Raw genomic sequence first — 19,662 nt, 5'->3', positions numbered from 1 at the left:
TTGATTGTTTCATGATGCTTCCACAAGAGGGCGATCATTGCTTTGTATATGTTATATTAAAAATAAGAACTACCTACTGAAACATTTTAGTAGGCCTGTATTTTATTTACTTCCTAAATCAAAAGACACTTGCACATCTGAGCTATCTTTGTTGCAGGTGCCTGGTAACAGTTGAAGAAGATAAGAACGAAGAAGAAACCCGCACCTTGATAGTATCACTGCTCTTTATTTAGCTGTACGTATCGGCTTCCTAAATTCAAAGCCACCTTTCAATGTCTATATTACCACATTGCAGTCTCCCTTATTCTACAATCAAATCCTTTGTTTTGTCTGCCTTTCTCATAAAGTAGAGTTGGTGTTTGTGGGCTGAATGAACTGCAGGAGAGTGTCAGTGTGTAGGGATTCTGATGCCCTAGGTTAGCTTAAAGTAGGTTTCTGATTTATAGTTTGATTATAATGTACCAGTTTGTCAACCGGTTTCCTGGGTGTGTGTGTGTGTGTGTTATAACCACATGAAAGTTTAGAATGTCAGCGGTGTTCTACCTCAATGCTACTCGTGCACACTCTTGAGGGAGCATGAGGGATGTCTCTTTGTACTGTTTTTAAAACACAAGGCATAATACTTTTACTAAATGGAATATTGAAAGAGAGGAGATCCAGGTCTAATATTTGAGGCCAGGTTAAACCTCTGAACAATGAACGCTGCTTAAATTAAACTGACCATGAATCTGGCTTCAGCTGCCAATCCCGTAGTAAAGTCAGAGTTGAGGGAGAGAGGAGAGGCCTCAGCATGAAAACAAGAAGGAAGCGCCAACAGATCACCCATGCAATGGCGGCTCCATCACTTCCTGATTCTAATTCCCTATTCAATTTCCAGAACTATAGGAGAATACACAACACTACGCTGTGGTAGGCCACAGAATTAAAAGAAATAATTACCTTTCTCTCTGTGTTTCTCTTCCAAAGGTTCAGCACAAATGAGAGGGCTGGTTGAATATGTTAAATAGTGTCAGTGTAGGTGAACTATTCATTGTCAAGAAAAAGCAATTTTTCTCTTTACAGTTGCACAAGTGTCAGCTAGGCAGGAAGGGTGTGAGTGAGTGGTTTCCTCTCTGTACTATCTGATGATCAGAAACAGGAGTAGGCGAGAGAGGGGTGAGAAAGGCGTTTTCTCACTAGGTTTTTGTGGTAGACGAGAGAAGCCTACACAAATCGTGATGTGAATGACAAATGCCAATGTACCAGGCTTTTTCGTGAGAGAGTGAAGTGCTTCACATTGCTATTTTGAAAAAAAAAATCTAAAAAACGTATTTTAACTTAGAATTCCCACATAGAAATGATTGGGTGAGAAAGTTGTATTTGATGTAAACCTTCATCGGCAAATAACCTTGTAAGTCGACAGTGATGCACTATGTGCACAGGTATGGATGACATGCATATTGTACAATGTAGTGAAGCTTCTGGTTCCAATTTTTAATGTAATATAGAACATGTCTCTGACCTAGGCATGTGAATCTATTTGTATGATCTTGTCCATGTGACTTTGGTTTCCGTTGCTAGCCTGCTTCCGCAAATACTAATTGCACGGCTCTGCTGTGTAGAGAACACACACCACTCGACCCACCAGCGCTGCATCGCGCACAACCGGAGATATGGTCAACAGCTCAACCGACTGTGGCTTGAAGGACCCACATCTAACCATCAGCGTGAGTAGTGGATGCGCGGTACACTCCTTTCCAACTGCGTGTGATGGATCTACACTCAGCATGTAGAAAAGTCATCTATAAATAACATAAACTGGCACTCTTTTCACTACATGCTTGTAATATCCGAACAGAAAGTTTAACGTTGAGGTTATTGTCATTCATGCTCTTAGGTCAAAGAATGTTACTTTGTAGCTTAATATCCTAAAACAGTCTATGCCAATTCACTCGATTTGTCAAATGCTTTGTTCAGATATTTAATGTGGGTCTTTCCACCAATTGGTTGCCTTGTGAGTAATGTAACTTGGTGATTCGTTTTTTAATCATTCTGTTATGGAGCTCCTTATGGGTCACGGTGGAGAAAAAACAGCCAAGCTAACCCGTTCCCTCGGTTTTTTTTATCCATACCCTCAGCATTTTTATAAGGGACTGTACGTTATATATAATGAGGGATACCTGGAGAAAATCGGATCTCTGAATTGAAATATATTTCAGTAAAATATATTTTTACCTAACCCCCACTGAAAGCTTGAAAAAAAAACAAGTATTGACCCTCCACTATATCCAAAATAATAATTAAAACAAAGTGGATAGCAGCGACCATGCCTACCGTTTAGCCTCACTCCTAGGACAGACCAGATTTACATTTACATTTAAGTCATTTAGCAGACGCTCTTATCCAGAGCGACTTACAAATTGGTGCATTCACCTTATGATATCCAGTGGAACAACCACTTTACAATAGTGCATCTAACTCTTTTAAGGGGGGGGGGGGGGGGGGGGGGGTGTTAGAAGGATTACTTTATCCTATCCTAGGTATTCCTTAAAGAGGTGGGGTTTCAGGTGTCTCCGGAAGGTGGTGATTGACTCCGCTGACCTGGCGTCGTGAGGAAGTTTGTTCCACCATTGGGGTGCCAGAGCAGCGAACAGTTTTGACTGGGCTGAGTGGGAACTGTACTTCCTCAGAGGTAGGGAGGCGAGCAGGCCAGAGGTGGATGAACGCAGTGCCCTTGTTTGGGTGTGGGGCCTGATCAGAGCCTGAAGGTACGGAGGTGCCGTTCCCCTCACAGCTCCGTAGGCAAGCACCATGGTCTTGTAGCGGATGCGAGCTTCAACTGGAAGCCAGTGGAGAGAGCGGAGGAGCGGGGTGACGTGAGAGAACTTGGGAAAGTTGAACACCAGACGGGCTGCGGCGTTCTGAATGAGTTGTAGGGGTTTAATGGCACAGGCAGGGAGCCCAGCCAACAGCGAGTTGCAGTAATCCAGACGGGAGATGACAAGTGCCTGGATTAGGACCTGCGCCGCTTCCTGCGTGAGGCAGGGTCGTAATCTGCGAATGTTGTAGAGCATGAACCTACAGGAACGGGTCACCGCCTTGATGTTAGTTGAGAACGACAGGGTGTTGTCCAGGATCACGCCAAGGTTCTTAGCACTCTGGGAGGAGGACACAATGGAGTTGTCAACCGTGATGGCGAGATCATGGAACGGGCAGTCCTTCCCCGGGAGGAAGAGCAGCTCCGTCTTGCCGAGGTTCAGCTTGAGGTGGTGATCCGTCATCCACACTGATATGTCTGCCAGACATGCAGAGATGCGATTCACCACCTGGTTATCAGAGGGGGGAAAGGAGAAGATTAATTGTGTCGTCTGCATAGCAATGATAGGAGAGACCATGTGAGGATATGACAGAGCCAAGTGACTTGGTGTATAGCGAGAATAGGAGAGGGCCTAGAACAGAGCCCTGGGGGACACCAGTGGTGAGAGCACGTGGTGCGGAGACAGATTCTCGCCACGCCACCTGGTAGGAGCGACCTGTCAGGTAGGACGCAATCCAAGCGTGGGCCGCGCCGGAGATGCCCAGCTCGGAGAGGGTGGAGAGGAGGATCTGATGGTTCACAGTATCATTAGATATGCAGTTTAAGAAACGTTTCTTTGTTTTGTAAGCATTACATGGCAAAGTAGCAAGAAGTTTGTGGATTCGCAGATCACCACGGACACGGGTGGAAAGATATACGATTTTAACAAAAGCCCTGCATGAATCTGTCAGGTAGCCTGGTGGTCAGAGTGTTGGGCCAGTAACCGAAAGGTTGCTAGATAGAATCCCCGAGCTGACAAGATAAACATCTGTCGTTCTGCGCCTGAACAAGGCCGTCATTGAAAATAAGAATTTGTTCTTAACTGACTTGCCTAGTTTAAAAAAATAATAATAATCTTATTTGCGGTCTGAGAAAAAGTATTATTTTATAAATGCAGAATCTTTTTTTTAAATACCACAACAGAGTATGACTACGAATGATCGCATGCTACAGTAACCGGAGACGTGTTGATATCTATACAGGCTGTTGTTAGGAAGGAGGATAAGTTTGGATCAGTACAAATGTTTTATATTAACTGTACAATTTGAGCCCAACAGAACCAGTTACAACTGACGTATCTGATCATCAATAATTTAGAGAAAAAGCCATTCATTGTTTAACACAGCAGCCACATATCATCCAGTATGCACTTGTAACTTTTTTCGTTTGGGAAAAATATCATTTTCAAATGTATTACATTTTATTCCATGATATTGTTGTTACAAAATAGATTTGTGTTGACTGTGATCAGGGCATGGGACTATAAGAGGCTAAATTAACAAACTAGGCATGTAAAGCTCACCACATGATCCTCAAACCAAAGACTGGCCAAACTCGTGATTGTAAAAGGGAATTCAAAGGGATTGTAGAATAACTGTATAGCCTAATACGGCATTTTTCGTTTAATAATTATTTCATGCTAACTAATAATTGTTTTAAATGTCATTTTATACAGCATAAATGCTACATTTATAGGCATGTCGTTGTAGTGCTGATGTTGATGTGTTGTTGAAATGCCAAGTGCTCCTGCCAACCTGTAGACTGCCACAACTGCTTCACATTTGATTTCTTAAATGGCAGGCCTTAAAATAACTATAGCCTAAATCATTCATTTCCCTTCCTTCTTCGGCTACCTGGCTTGCTCCTGACTGATTTAGAGTCAGTATGTTGTTTAATAACCTGTTGAAAGGTCGAATGTCAGGTGATAGGAACAGAGTCATTACCTCCCAAGCAAAGTGAATGTGTTGTCTCCTCGTCCTCAGCTATAGCATGTTGTGGTGCAGCCTCTGAATGTCATAGAGACGAACCAAATATATTCCATATGTCCTGGAGTCACGTCTTTCCTCGACATTTTACAGCTTGTTTCTAGCATAAAGCATTCTGGACAAAAGCGTTGCCTTTATATAATCAGATCCATTGTTTATTTTCTTCTAAATCTTAAGGTAACAAAGGGCAGGCCTATATATTCAATATATTTGAGCCATTTTCTTTAACAAAATCCACAACAACCTGACATACCCTCAATTTGAGCCCTGGTTCTAATGTCCTTAACACACCAATCTCTTCACTGGCACTGAGATATTTAATGAGTGCATGGTGACGGGAAGGAATTGTCTGACAAAATCTATGGACAGTAGGCTGTCATTTCGTCTGTCAAACAGATAGCATGATATTCCTATAGCATAGGCCTACTTTTAACTCTCAAACTTGTTGGTGCCAGGGACACCTCAGAGGTGTCAAGGAGTTTTCAACAGCCCCACAGGGTTATCAAGGAGTTTTCAACAGCTAGTGTGTTGCGATATTTAGATTTTATTGTAGCAAGAGACAAATTGGTCTCACATAATGAAAGGGGATTAATGTCTGCGATCTTGCAGAGTTGCGGGTATTACCCGCTGCTGAACAGCCATCTCGTTAAAGCAAGCGTGTAGGCTTCAGTCACAGCTCAGATTATTATCAAGAACCGGTGACAAGCTTCTTTTTTTAAATTGTCAATTTTATCGTTTGCTTGGAAAATCTCACTTTCACTTCCCTGCGTGGATAGGTTGAGCAGCAGTCTTGTTAGTAGGCCTACAGATCACAATGCAACAGCCCCGTTGTAATCCATGTCCCTTTTTAGTTTAGTCATTTAGCAGAGGCTCTTATCCAGAGCGACTCACAGGAGCAATTAAGTGCCTTGCTCAAGGGCACATCAACAGCTTTTTTCCTAGTGGGCTTGGGGATTCGAACCATCAACATTTTAGTTACTGACCCAATGCGCTTAACCACTAGGCTACCTGCCGCCCACATACATGTTCAGAACACAGAATATTTCACCTGCAGTTGGGTTCTGAGGCAACTGCAACAAAGACTATCTTCATATATGTAGCAAATATATACAAGATGCGGCATTTGAAATGTCAGTCGTCTCATCTAATTGCATTGCAAAAAACAATTTGATGTGCGGGCTCTGTCTAAAACCTGCGTGTGATTCAACATCATCTGCCATATCCTGGATTCTATGCGCGATAGTGTCATTGGAAAGTGGGATTTCTCTGATCTTTGTAGCAGCGGTTGGGACAAAACCCTCTCGGCAAGCACCCATGACTGAGGGAATGACCAGCTTTTCACTTATAGTCCAAGGAGCCCTTGGACATGTTATCAGGTGGTATGAAGCCATCAGTAAACTCGTCTGGGAAATTATTGTTCAGTATTTTTGTTTATTTGGTAAACACATTTTTTTTCTATTAAAAAATAAATAAAAATCGGGTTTATCCTTGAGACGTGGATGCTTTGTTTCTGATGTCTGCGCATTTTCTGATTTAAAAGATCCCAGAAATGTTCCATATGCACAAAAATATTTTCTTCTCGCAAATCTTGTGCACAAATTTGTTTACATTCCTGTTAGTGAGCATTTCTCTTTTGCCAAGATTATCAATCCACCTGACATGTGTGGCATATCAACAAGCTGATTAAACAGCAGGATCATTACACAGGTGCACCTTGTGCTGGGGGGACAATAACAGGCCACTCTAAAATGTACAGTTTTGTCACAATGCCACACAATACCACAGATGTTTTGAGGGAGCGTGCAATTGGCATGCTGACTGCAGTAATGCCCACCAGAGCTGTTGCCAGAGAATTTAATGTTCATTTCTCTAAAATAAGCCGCCTCCAACATCGTTTTAGAGAATTTGGCAATACACACAAACCGGCCTCACAACCGCAGACCACGTGTAACCACGCCAGCCCAGGACCTCCACATTCGGCTTGTTCACCTGCAGGATCATTTGAGACCAGCCACTCGGACAGATGATGAAACTGTGGGTTTGCACAAACTGTCAGAAACCTTCTCAGGGAAGCTCATCTGCATACTCGTCGTCCTCACCAGGGTCTTGACCTGACTGCAGTTTGCAATCGTAAACCGACTTCAGTGGGCAAATGCTCACCTTAGATGGTCACTGGCATGCTGGAGAAGTGTGCTCTTCACAGATGAATCCCGGTTTCAACTGTACCGGGCAGATGGCAGACAACGTTTATGTGTTGTGTGGTCGAACGGTTTTCTGATGTTAACATTGTGAACAGAGTGCCCCATGGTGGTGGTGAGGTTATGGGCAGACATAAGCTATTGGCAACAAGCACAATTGCATTTTATCAATGTCAGTTTGAATGCACAGAGATACTGTGACGAGTTCCTGAGACCCATTATAGTGCCATTCACCCGCCGCCATCACCTCATGTTTCAGCATGATAATGCACGGCCCCATGTCACAAGGATCTGTACACAATTCCTCGAGCTGAAAATGCCCAAGGTCTTCTTCCATGGCCTGCCTACTCACCAGACATGTCACCTATTGAGCATATTTTGGGAGGCTCTGAATCGACGTGTACGACAGCCTGTTCCATTTCCTGACAACATCCAACTTCGCACAGCCATTGAAGAGGAGTGGGACAACATTCCACAGGCCACAATCAACAGCCTGATCAACTCTATGCGAAGGACGTGTCACACCAGATTCTGATCCATGCCCCTACAAAATAAAAAGAAGATATCTGTGACCAACAGATGCATATCTGTATTCCCAGTCATGTGAAATCCATAGATTAGGGCCTAATGAATTTATTTAAATTGACAGATTTCATTATATGAACTGTAACTCAGTAAAATCTTTGAAATTGTTGCATGTTGTGTTTATATTTATGTTCAGTGTATCTTAGCTGGCAAGGTTGTTAGACTTTAAGAAAAGCAAGCAATAACTAAATGAATGTAAAATAAATAAAAAATCACCAATCAGGATGCTACAGACAGCTCCAGAGGTAGGCTTAGTACGCTGAAAAATAAACATATTTTCGACACAGAAATAAGCATAATGATTATGGTTATTGACTGCAAGACAAAAGCCGTTTCAGGTGTTATTTGCAGACACAGGCCGAGCCCACCTCCGGGCCACACCTCAGTCATCCTAAAGTACTTTGTGCCCCCTCAAAAATCTGAAAACATTTAGGCTGCAATATGTTATAGGCCAAGTAGGACCGTCAGGGGTAGCATACATATGGAGAATCCCGTTTTTAGGCCTAGAGATAGGCTACACAAAAAAACCAAGGGGATGAATGAAACATCTGAGGGAATGGAGAAGTAAAACAGAGGGAACAGATTAGCCTGGCTGTCTTTTTCTCTTCACCATGACCCCTAAGTGGTTCCGTATTCTGTCATAAAGAACACATGTGCAAAAACAAACACGTTTTTCCATCTCAAGAGGTTGACCTTAACAGGGTTCTTAAATCAGACATAAATCCCCTTGTGACAAGGGCAATGGAAGATGTGTTATAATCGACCCGCTCAGTTTTCCACCACAAAATGACCAAAAAGAGTAGAACCAGCTTTTACACTAGGGTTTGACTATAAGATGTTCAGTAAATAAATAACAAATATTTAAAAAGGAATAGTTTTAGCATATTAAAACCAGAGTTTAGTTCATGTAACAGGATTGACTTTAAAATGAGGGACAGGTTGTTTATACCTTTAAAATAATTTACAAAAAATCACATTAAATAAATAATAATAACCAGAAATGAATTTGACAAAAGAAGAAAATAACTACAGCTTTACAATGATAGTAAAAGACTTGGAGAAATGTTGGGGTTAAAGTGGGTTGAAATCCCTCTAGAAGTCATAGAGGGACACAGAGGGACATGTCAAAATGCAGAATTTGGGCACTTTAGAAAGTATTCTTTAATATTAAAAATGTGATTTATAGAATTTTCCATGTGGTCTATATTTAAATGGAACTTAATTTAATAGAACAAGCTTTTAAAATGCAATATTTGTGCACAATTTCTACTTAAAAATGTAATATTAAAGGGATGTAAAAGGCCCTCATTTTGTGGAATAACCCATGTAAATTTAGTATTTTAGTAAAATATTAGTTCATTTCTAGATTATAAAAGGTTTTAGAAGTACATTATAGATTATTAATAATTGGTTTGTTTGATTACAACAGTAGTGGACATATGATAACATGTTATATAGCACATATTTCCAACAGTGAATAGTGGAATTTACCTATGTGCCACATAGATTTGATAGAATGGATGGGATTTGATATGGTTATGATGATACCGTATGAAAATAATTAATTGAATGTTTTATCAAGGTTAAATGATAGCGGACTGCTCAGATGCTCAAGATATACTTTTATTATATTTGAATGGGCTCTCTGGTCCCTGGCCCTCTGGTCCCTGGCCCTCTGGTCCCTGACCCTCTGACCCTCTGGTCCCTGTCCCTCTGGTCCCTGGCCCTCTGGTCCCTGGCCCTCTGGTCCCTGGCCCTCTGGTCCCTGACCCTCTGACCCTCTGGTCCCTGGCCCTCTGGTCCCTGGCCCTCTGGTCCCTGGCCCTCTGGTCCCTGACCCTCTGGTCCCTGACTCTCTGGTCCCTGGCCCTCTGGTCCCTGGCCCTCTGGTCCCTGGCCCTCTGGTCCCTGACCCTCTGGTCCCTGGCCCTCTGGTCTCTGACCCTCTGGTCCCTGGCCCTCTGGTCCCTGGCCCTCTGGTCCCTGGCCCTCTGGTCCCTGGCCCTCTGGTCCCTGACCCTCTGGTCCCTGACTCTCTGGTCCCTGGCCCTCTGGTCCCTGGCCCTCTGGTCCCTGGCCCTCTGGTCCCTGACCCTCTGGTCCCTGACCCTCTGGTCTCTGACCCTCTGGTCCCTGGCCCTCTGGTCCCTGGCCCTCTGGCCCTCTGGTCCCTGGCCCTCTGGCCCTCTGGTACCTGGCCCTCTGGTCCCTGACCCTCTGGTCCCTGACCCTCTGGTCCCTGGCCCTCTGGTCCCTGGCCCTCTGGTCCCTGGCCCTCTGGTCCCTGGCCCTCTGGTCCCTGCCCCTCTGGTCCCTGACCCTCTGGCCCTCTGGTCTCTGACCCTCTGGTCTCTGACCCTCTGGTCCCTGGCCCTCTGGTCCCTGGCCCTCTGGTCCCTGGCCCTCTGGTCCCTGGCCCTCTGGTCCCTGGCCCTCTGGTCCCTGGCCCTCTGGCCCTCTGGTCCCTGACCCTCTGGTCCCTGACCCTCTGGTCCCTGGCCCTCTGGTCCCTGGCCCTCTGGTCCCTGGCCCTCTGGCCCTCTGGTCCCTGGCCCTCTGGTCCCTGACCCTCTGGTCCCTGACCCTCTGGTCCCTGGCCCTCTGGTCCCTGGCCCTCTGGTCCCTGGCCCTCTGGTCCCTGGCCCTCTGGCCCTCTGGTCCCTGGCCCTCTGGTCCCTGACCCTCTGGTCCCTGGCCCTCTGGTCCCTGGCCCTCTGGTCCCTGGCCCTCTGGTCCCTGGCCCTCTGGTCCCTGACCCTCTGACCCTCTGGTCCCTGACCCTCTGGCCCTCTGGTCCCTGACCCTCTGGTCCCTGGCCCTCTGGTCCCTGACCCTCTGGTCCCTGGCCCTCTGGTCCCTGACCCTCTGGTCCCTGACTCTCTGGTCCCTGGCCCTCTGGTCCCTGGCCCTCTGGTCCCTGACCCTCTGGTCCCTGACCCTCTGGTCCCTGACCCTCTGGCCCTCTGGTCTCTGACCCTCTGGTCCCTGGCCCTCTGGTCCCTGGCCCTCTGGCCCTCTGGTCCCTGGCCCTCTGGCCCTCTGGTACCTGGCCCTCTGGTCCCTGACCCTCTGGTCCCTGACCCTCTGGTCCCTGACCCTCTGGCCCTCTGGTCTCTGACCCTCTGGTCCCTGACCCTCTGGTCCCTGGCCCTCTGGTCCCTGGCCCTCTGGCCCTCTGGTCCCTGGCCCTCTGGTCCCTGGCCCTCTGGTCCCTGGCCCTCTGGTCCCTGACCCTCTGGTCCCTGGCCCTCTGGTCCCTGGCCCTCTGGTCCCTGACCCTCTGGCCCTCTGGTCCCTGGCCCTCTGGTCCCTGACCCTCTGACCCTCTGGTCCCTGGCCCTCTGGTCCCTGGCCCTCTGGTCCCTGGCCCTCTGGTCCCTGACCCTCTGGTCCCTGACTCTCTGGTCCCTGGCCCTCTGGTCCCTGGCCCTCTGGTCCCTGGCCCTCTGGTCCCTGACCCTCTGGTCCCTGACCCTCTGGCCCTCTGGTCTCTGACCCTCTGGTCCCTGACCCTCTGGTCCCTGGCCCTCTGGTCCCTGGCCCTCTGGTCCCTGGCCCTCTGGTCCCTGGCCCTCTGGTCCCTGACCCTCTGGTCCCTGACTCTCTGGTCCCTGGCCCCCTGGCCCTCTGGCCCTCTGGTCCCTGGCCCTCTGGTCCCTGGCCCTCTGGTCCCTGACCCTCTGGTCCCTGGCCCTCTGGTCCCTGACCCTCTGGCCCTCTGGTCTCTGACCCTCTGGTCCCTGACCCTCTGGTCCCTGGCCCTCTGGTCCCTGGCCCTCTGGCCCTCTGGTCCCTGGCCCTCTGGTCCCTGGCCCTCTGGTCCCTGGCCCTCTGGTCCCTGGCCCTCTGGTCCCTGGCCCTCTGGTCCCTGGCCCTCTGGTCCCTGACCCTCTGGCCCTCTGGTCCCTGGCCCTCTGGTCCCTGTCCCTCTGGTCCCTGTCCCTCTGGTCCCTGTCCCTCTGGTCCCTGTCCCTCTGGTCCCTGTCCCTCTGGTCCCTGGCCCTCTGGTCCCTGGCCCTCTGGCCCTCTCGTCCCTGGCCCTCTGGTCCCTGTCCCTCTGGTCCCTGGCCCTCTGGTCCCTGTCCCTCTGGTCCCTGGCCCTCTGGTCCCTGGCCCTCTGGTCCCTGACCCTCTGACCCTCTGGTCCCTGGCCCTCTGGTCCCTGGCCCTCTGGTCCCTGACTCTCTGGTCCCTGGCCCTCTGGTCCCTGGCCCTCTGGTCCCTGACCCTCTGGTCCCTGACCCTCTGGCCCTCTGGTCTCTGACCCTCTGGTCCCTGGCCCTCTGGCCCTCTGGCCCCTGGCCCTCTGGCCCTCTGGTCCCTGGCCCTCTGGTCCCTGACCCTCTGGTCCCTGACCCTCTGGTCCCTGGCCCTCTGGTCCCTGGCCCTCTGGTCCCTGGCCCTCTGGTCCCTGGCCCTCTGGTCCCTGTGTAGCCTCCTGATGCCTGCCTTCTGCCAGCCTCACCACAGCCCCTGCAGACTGCGTTGGTATTATAATGTCTGGCGTGTATTAACCATGACGTCTCTCTGCCCACATTGTAGACCTCCTCTCCTTTTGACAGTCTCACTTCTCTCCTGCTGTCCTTCTCTCTTCCACAGCCAGGATGTTAAGATGCTCATCCACGGCCTCTTCCCCTACCCTGCTCTGTCTAACCCTCTGGTCCCTGTGTAGCCTCCTGATGCCTGCCTTCTGCCAGCCTCACCACAGCCCCTGCAGACTGGTAAGCGCTAAACTTCTTGGACAAGCTCATTAAAATAAATATAACTAAAGAAAAAAAAATACATTAAAAAACGAGGTAAAGAAAGTCCCTTTGAATGTTGAACTTCAGAGCTTGTGGTTCTCAGTGAAAGGTGTAAAAAGTGCCTCTGATGACCTTTGCATACACAGGGCTAAGGGGAAGAAACTGCAAACGTTACCACAAAGGTGATGCTGTAATGGAAACTGCTGCTGGTTCTCAGTGGTGTAAAGTACTGAAGTCAAAATACTTTAAAGTACTACTAAGTATTTTTGGGGGGTATCTGTACTTTACTATTTATATTTTTGACAACTTTTACATTTTCACTGACACCGAAAAGTACTCATTACATTTAGAATGCTCCGGCAGGACAGAACTATTGTCCAATTCATGCACCTATCAATATAACACATGGTCATTCCTACAGCCTCTGATCTGTCAGTCTCACTTAACACAAATACTGCGATTCAAAATGATGTCTGAGTGTTGGAGTGTGCCCCTGTCTGTCTATAAATGAGAAAAAAAAACAATAAAGTCCTTCTGTCTGGTTTGCTTTAATTCAAGCAATTTGATGTATAGCACTTACATGTACTTTTCTCAAGTATTACAATTGAGTTCTTTTCCCACCACTGTTCTTAACTATATTTAAAGCCAGATACTTTTAGACTTTTACTCAAGTAGTATTTTACTGGGTGACGTTCACTTTTACTTGAGTCATTTTCTATTAAGGTATCTTTTACTTTTACTCTAGTAGGACAATTGGGTACTCTTTCCATCACTGCTGGTTCTCAGAGTTTCAACTCCTGCGTACATGTAATATATTTATACCCTCAAATACTCTCTGGTCTGATATGTGATATAAGCAGGTTTTTTTTCTTCCTTTGCTCTTCAAAGTGTTTTATCGTATAAAGTAAAGTATTTTATATTGCATTTCTAAAATAAAGTATTTCTCTTGCATACACTTAAATTTCTCTCTTTTTTTCCCTTTACAGACCCAAAAGACTGCTCTCTGTAGCAACAGTGAGCTCTCGTCTGTACCCGAGGGCCTACCTGACAGCATAGAGGACCTCCACCTGAACCACAACCACATTCAGACGCTACAAGATGACTCCCTCTCCCGCTACGTCTCCCTTCGTACTCTAAACTGTGCCGACAACCGCTTGGAGACAGCGGGGTCCAAGCTCTTTCACAACTCACCTCATCTAGAGAGCCTCAATCTAGCTGCCAATAACCTTCACGTTGGATACCGGCAAACTAGCCTGGCGCTGCTCACCTTGTCTAGACTCAGAGTTCTGGATCTGTCAGAAAACCAGCTTACAGAGGACATGGTCTCCGTCCTCCTCCAGAACATGACGTCGCTGGAGTACCTCAACCTTTCCAGGAACCTCCTGTTGAGGCTGGATGAAAGCTCCTTCAGCGACCTCCACCAGCTCAGAGAGCTGGACCTGCAGAGGAACATGCTGTTTGAGATTGACGAGTCCTTCGATCACCTGCACAAGCTCCAGAGACTCAACCTGGCCTTCAACTACCTGCCCTGCCTGGTGCACTTCCACATGACCCAGCTGGTGGTCCTCAATGCCAGTCACAATGCCATTGAGTGGTTCATAGCCAACCAAGACCTCCAGGAAGTCTTCCAGCTGGAGACCCTGGATCTCACAGACAACAACCTCCTCTTCTTCCCCTTTCTGCCCACCCACAGCCGCCTGAGGAACCTCCATCTGTCCCAGAACAGGGTGAGCTTCTACGAACACCTGGCGGACACCGCTGCCTACCCCAACTGGAAAACCAGTGTCCAGTTCTACAACCTGAGGGGCAACATGAGCAACGTCACAGCCAAGTTGTGGGATGAGAGCCTGCACGGGGACATCTCCTCTCTAGACCTGCTGGATCTGAGTGGAAATCAGGTGGGCTACTTCCCCAAAGGGTTCATCAGCAAAATGCCAAGCCTGACCAGACTCAGGATGTGGACAAACTGTCTCGAGGTCTTGAATCTAACTAAGGAAAAGCTGCCGGGGACGTTGTACGAGTTGGACGTGAGCAACAATAGGTTGACAGAGCTCCACGCCGACCAAGTTAGTTTGAGACAGCTAGGCAACCTGAGCTTCTTGAACCTGAGCCAGAATGACCTGCAGAGTCTACCTGCTCAGCTGTTTTCCTCTCTCACCAGCATCAGCTCTGTGGATATTAGCTACAACAGAGTTGGCGTGTGCCCCCTTGAGGCATGGGGTGGGGGCATGGGTGGGGGTAACCAATCAGACTGTGTCGTTTGGAGAAACATAATTTCTCTGAGATATCTCCACCTATCAGGGTGCAACCTGGGGAGGTTGCCATCATTAGCATTCGTAGGGACGCCCCTAACACACCTGGAGCTGTCTAACAACCCAGAACTCGTCATCGGACCCAGATCGATAAATGACCTCAGCAGAACTTTACACCATCTAGGATTGGGAAACACAGGCCTGAAACACTTTGACTTCTCTCCTTTCCACCACTTGAAGTCTTTGAACATTTCCAGAAACTCTCTTACTCAGCTCCCTGCTTCACTGCAACATCTGGAGCTGAGGCTGCTGGACCTGAGGGACAACAAACTGACCACCGTCCCCTCAGCCCAGGCTAACGTGTTAGCCACAAAACTCCACACTGTTTTTCTCAACGGAAACACTTTCAACTGCTGCCAGTTGGACTGGTACAGGACGTTCGAGAGGGTAAAAACTGTCACTATCATGGACCTCTCAGATATTTCATGTCAGGATCTGACCAAAAGGACACACAGAGTGGTGCTTGTAGACTCTCTAATATGTGGCGGTAGTGACGGAGAGTCTGTGTACTGGTACATCCTGCTGTTTATCGTACCTGTTCTCTGTCTGGTTGGAATGTCTGTTATCTTCCTGCTCACCTTTAGGCCCAGACTGCTTCCCATGGCCATTAAAAATACATGCTGGAGTCACCTTCCCTGTGTTGTGGAAGAAAAGTCCAATAAAGGAGACACTGGCCGTGTCCAAATACCCATACTAGAGTTCTAAGTAGAAGGAAATAGAACGTTTTATAGCAAGTGCAATTACAAAAAAAACTAGTATGCTTTAAATGCCAGAATGTTATGTTACTTTGAGAAAGATAATCATCTTTCCAGGCTCACGTGTGTTTGGCAACAGCTGATAATGAGATCATTCCTTTATTTAAATTAGGCAAGTCAGTTAAGAACAAATTCTTATTTGCTATGACGGCCTACCCTTGCCAATTTCTCGGCCAATTGTGCACCGTCCTATGAGACTCCCAATCACAGCGGGATGTGATACAGCCTGGATTCAAACCAGGTATTGTAGTGACACCTCTTGCACTGAGATGCATTGCCTTAGACCGCTGCGCCACTCGGGAGCCCAAGGGGCTGTACCAAAATGAATGAATGGCGGGAATCAATAGAATTGCACATTAGATTAATCACTCTCAGGATCGATGAGCCTAGTATGTTGCTTACTGCATTTGTTTGTACTAAACAGTACGTATGTAGTACGATTAGTACACAGAATGTAGTTTTAGTAAGTAAGACAGATTTCGGACACAGCCATAGTCATAAATTACAATTATGTCAAAGTGTGATGTTTTGCACATACAGTATCAATACAATTTCAAGGCAGAAACAAATGTTTCCTTACAAAGCAATTGAGTTTAGGTAATTCATAAACAATGTCATATTACATGTGGTGATATCTCCCATTGGAAACACTTAAAACGAACATATCCTGCTAAACCAGATAAAGAACTGCGTGTTACCATGTTCAGCAGCAAGTCAACCTTTTTTTGCTTTGTGATAATCTGTATGTGCTACGTGTGGTTGGTTCACACGATCGCTGCCTCTGGGGGCCTGAATGTGAGAATATGGCTACACTCCACGTCTTTGTGTGTGTGTGCGTGCGGTGTGCGTCTGTGTGCTGTGTGTGCAGAAGTTTTGTGATGCAAACTGTTGCTAAAAGCAGCGGAGGAAACATGACATTTCCTGTTTTGCTGAGATGTGCATCAACTGCCCAGTTTTATGTCGGACTCAGAAAGGACGGGTTGGCGGTTTTCACCTCAAGTCATATTTGTGAGGCACAGCTGCAACTCTGGTCACAGGGACCGCAATTATGTTGTTCTCTAGTGGTACACTAATATGCATTTGAACAATTTAATTCTAGTATTTGGATAACTACATCCTTCAAATGTACTATGTTAATTATATAGAGATATAACAGGTTCTATATTTATGGCCAGTCCTATAGAGGAACACCATGTTCTATATTTATGGTCAGTCCTATAGAGGAATACCATGTTCTATATTTATGGTCAGTCCTATAGAGGAATACCATGTTCTATATTTATGGTCAGTCCTATAGAGGAACACCATGTTCTATATTTATGGTCAGTCCTATAGAGGAATACCATGTTCTATATTTATGGTCAGTCCTATAGAGGAATACCATGTTCTATATTTATGGTCAGTCCTATAGAGGAATACCATGTTCTATATTTATGGTCAGTCCTATAGAGGAATACCATGTTCTATATTTATGGTCAGTCCTATAGAGGAATACCATGTTCTATATTTATGGTCAGTCCTATAGAGGAATACCATGTTCTATATTTATGGTCAGTCCTATAGAGGAATACCATGTTCTATATTTATGGTCAGTCCTATAGAGGAATACCATGTTCTATATTTATGGTCAGTCCTATAGAGGAATACCATGTTCTATATTTATGGTCAGTCCTATAGAGGAACACCATGTTCTATATTTATGGCCAGTCCTATAGAGGAATACCATGTTCTATATTTATGGTCAGTCCTATAGAGGAATACCATGTTCTATAATGAACTAAAATATAAAACACAACATGCAACAATTTCAAAGATTTTACTGAGTTACATTTCACATAAGAAAATCAGTCAATTGCAATGAATTCATTAGGCCCTAATCTATGGATTTCACATGACTGGGAATACAGATATGGATCTGTTGGTCACAAGATAGCATAGAAAAACAGGTAGGGGCTTGGATCAGAAAACCAGTCAGTATCTGGTGTGACACATCTCCTTCTCATAGAGTTGATCAGGCTGTTGATTGTGGCCCTGTGGAATGTTGTCCCACTCCTCTTCAATGGCTGTGCGAAGTTGCTGGATATAGGTGGGAACTGGAACACGGTCGTACACGTCAATCCAGAGCATACCAAACATGCTCAGTGGGTGACAGGTTTAGTGAGTAGGCAGGCCATTGAAGAACTGAGACATTTTCAGCTTCAAGGAATTGTGTACAGATCTTTGCGACATGGGGCCGTGCATTATCATGAGGAAATATGAGGTGAGGGCGGTGGATGAATGGCACAACAATGGGTCTCATGATCTCGTTATGTTATCTCTGTGCATTCAAATTAGCACAGAGCATAGATAAAATGTAATTGTGTTTGTTGTCTGTAGCTTATGCCTGCCCATACCAAAACCTCAACGCCACCATGGGGAACTCTGTTCACAATGTTGACATCAGCAAACCGCTCGCCCACACGACGCCATACACGTGGTCTACGGTTGTGAGGCTGGTTGGACGTACTGACAAATTCTCTAAAACAACGTCGGAGGCGGCTTATGGTAGAGAAATTAACATTCAATTCTCTGGCAACAGCTTTGGTGGACATTCCTGCAGTCAGCATGCCAATTCCACACTACCTCAAAACTTGAGACATCTGTGGTATTGTGTTGTGTGGCCTTTAATTGTCCCAAGCATAAGGTGCACCTGTGTAATGATCATGCTGTTATATCAGCGTCTTGATATGCCAACACCTGTCAGGTGGATGGATTTTCTTGTCAAAGGAGAAATTTTCAATAACGGATGTAAACAAATTTGTGCACAACATTTAGATTTTTTAAATTTCAGCTCATGAAACATGCGACCAACACTTTACATGTTGTGTTTATATTTTTGTTTAATGTATGTCCTGCCCATGTATTTAAAAAGTATTGTGCTTTTACTGTTTAAAACTGCTCTGTGACAATCACTATGCTCCAATACAAATAAACCCTGCCTAAAGTGAAGCACCAATCGACATGTAATACCTTCTGAAAGAAAACACTGAAGACAAAATAGGTGACTGGCGGATTGACTGAGGCCAAATCATGACGGAGCACTGGCCCTAAAATGGCCCCAGAACATTCTGGAGATCTTCCAGACACAGCTTCAGAAAGCATGAACAGAGACACGTTCCTTCAAGAAGTAGCCTACACAGTAGGCTACTTCTACAGCTCTGGCAATTAAAACGTGCATGTTTGTCTGTGTACCAGTGCAGTACCCTCAGAGTGACATTTTGTCAGTGCTGGGTGCCAGTCTGGATGTCTGTGTACCAGTGCAGTACCCTCAGTGACATTTTGTCAGTGCTGAGTGCCAGTCTGGTTGTGTGTGGTGTGTACCAGTGCAGTACCCTCAGAGTGACAGGCAGGCAGTGCTGGGTGCCAGTCTGGATGTGTGTGGTGTGTACCAGTGCAGTACCCTCAGAGTGACAGGCAGGCAGTGCTGGGTGCCAGTCTGGATGTGTGTGTGAAGTGCAGAACGACTGTGTTGTAAAGTTCAGAGTAACCAGAATACCACTGTGGTAATGCTGTGGCTGTAGGTCATGGTGGTTGCAACAGACAGAAACCTAGCCGGCGTGGAGGGAAGGCCTGGAGCTCTCTCTACACACGTCGGGCTGCTCTTAGAAAATATGGTTCTCCCTGGAACCAAAAAAGGGTTATTCTATGGGGACAGCCGAAGAACCCTTTTGGGAAGCGTTTTCTAAGAGTGTACACATCGGGGTTTACGTACTTGGAATTGGTCTGTGTGTTGGTTTGTTCATTGGTTTATGTGTTGGTTTGTTAATTAAAAATAACTTTAAAAGTTTCTTCAAGTGCAGTCGCAAAAATCATCAAGCGCTATGATGAAACTGGCTCTCATGAGGACCACCACAGGAAAGGAAGACCCAGAGTTACCTCTGCTGCAGAGGATAAGTTCATTAGAGATACCAGCCTCAGATTGCAGCCCAAATAAATACTTCAGAGTTCAAGTAACAGACACATCTCAACATCAACTGTTCAGAGGAGACTGTGGGAATCAGGCCTTCATGGTCAATTTGCTGCAAAAATACTACTAAAGGACACCAATAAAAATAAGAGACTTGCTTGGGACAAGAAACACGAGCAATGGACATTAGACCGGTGGAAATCTTTCCTTTGGTGTGATGAGTCGAAATTCCAACCGCCTTGTCTTTGTGAGACGCAGAGTAGGTGAATGGATGATCTCCGTGTGTGTGGGTCCCACTGTGAA

The 19,662-nt window shown here is 46.5% G+C and overlaps 2 protein-coding genes across 2 annotated transcripts; one reads left to right on the top strand and one right to left on the bottom strand.

Moving 5' to 3' along the window:
- The first annotated feature begins 1,525 nt into the window (after nucleotides 1-1,525).
- Nucleotides 1,526-18,401, top strand: LOC129858960 (transforming growth factor beta activator LRRC33-like). Its single transcript, XM_055928217.1, has 3 exons — nucleotides 1,526-1,706; nucleotides 12,204-12,325; nucleotides 13,333-18,401. The coding sequence occupies exons 2-3, from the start codon at nucleotides 12,209-12,211 to the stop codon at nucleotides 15,361-15,363; spliced, it is 2,148 nt and encodes a 715-aa protein (XP_055784192.1). The 5' UTR covers nucleotides 1,526-1,706; nucleotides 12,204-12,208; the 3' UTR covers nucleotides 15,364-18,401.
- On the bottom strand, nucleotides 9,231-12,141 carry LOC129858892 (spidroin-2-like). Its single transcript, XM_055928129.1, has 2 exons — nucleotides 12,120-12,141; nucleotides 9,231-12,064 (listed from the first exon to the last, which is right to left on the bottom strand). Exons 1-2 carry the CDS (start codon nucleotides 12,139-12,141, stop codon nucleotides 9,231-9,233), a joined length of 2,856 nt encoding a protein of 951 aa, XP_055784104.1.
- Nucleotides 18,402-19,662: the final 1,261 nt, after the last annotated feature.

This window comes from Salvelinus fontinalis, chromosome 7, assembly GCF_029448725.1.
Source record: "Salvelinus fontinalis isolate EN_2023a chromosome 7, ASM2944872v1, whole genome shotgun sequence".
Lineage (NCBI taxonomy): Eukaryota > Metazoa > Chordata > Actinopteri > Salmoniformes > Salmonidae > Salvelinus > Salvelinus fontinalis.
This window is presented reverse-complemented; position numbering and strand designations above follow the sequence as displayed.

What these genes read in the sequence shown, in the direction of transcription:
- LOC129858892 (XM_055928129.1), bottom strand. Translation starts at nt 12,141, where the DNA reads ATGTGGGCAGAGAGACGTCATG. An exon ending in GTGGGCAGAGAGACGTCATG is followed by an intron (nt 12,065 to 12,119) that starts GTTAATACACGC and finishes GGCTGTGGTGAG; the next exon opens with GCTGGCAGAAGGCAGGCATC.
- LOC129858960 (XM_055928217.1), top strand. Translation starts at nt 12,209, where the DNA reads ATGTTAAGATGCTCATCCACGGCCTCTTCCCCTACCCTGCTCTGTCTA. An exon ending in ACCACAGCCCCTGCAGACTG is followed by an intron (nt 12,326 to 13,332) that starts GTAAGCGCTAAA and finishes TTCCCTTTACAG; the next exon opens with ACCCAAAAGACTGCTCTCTG.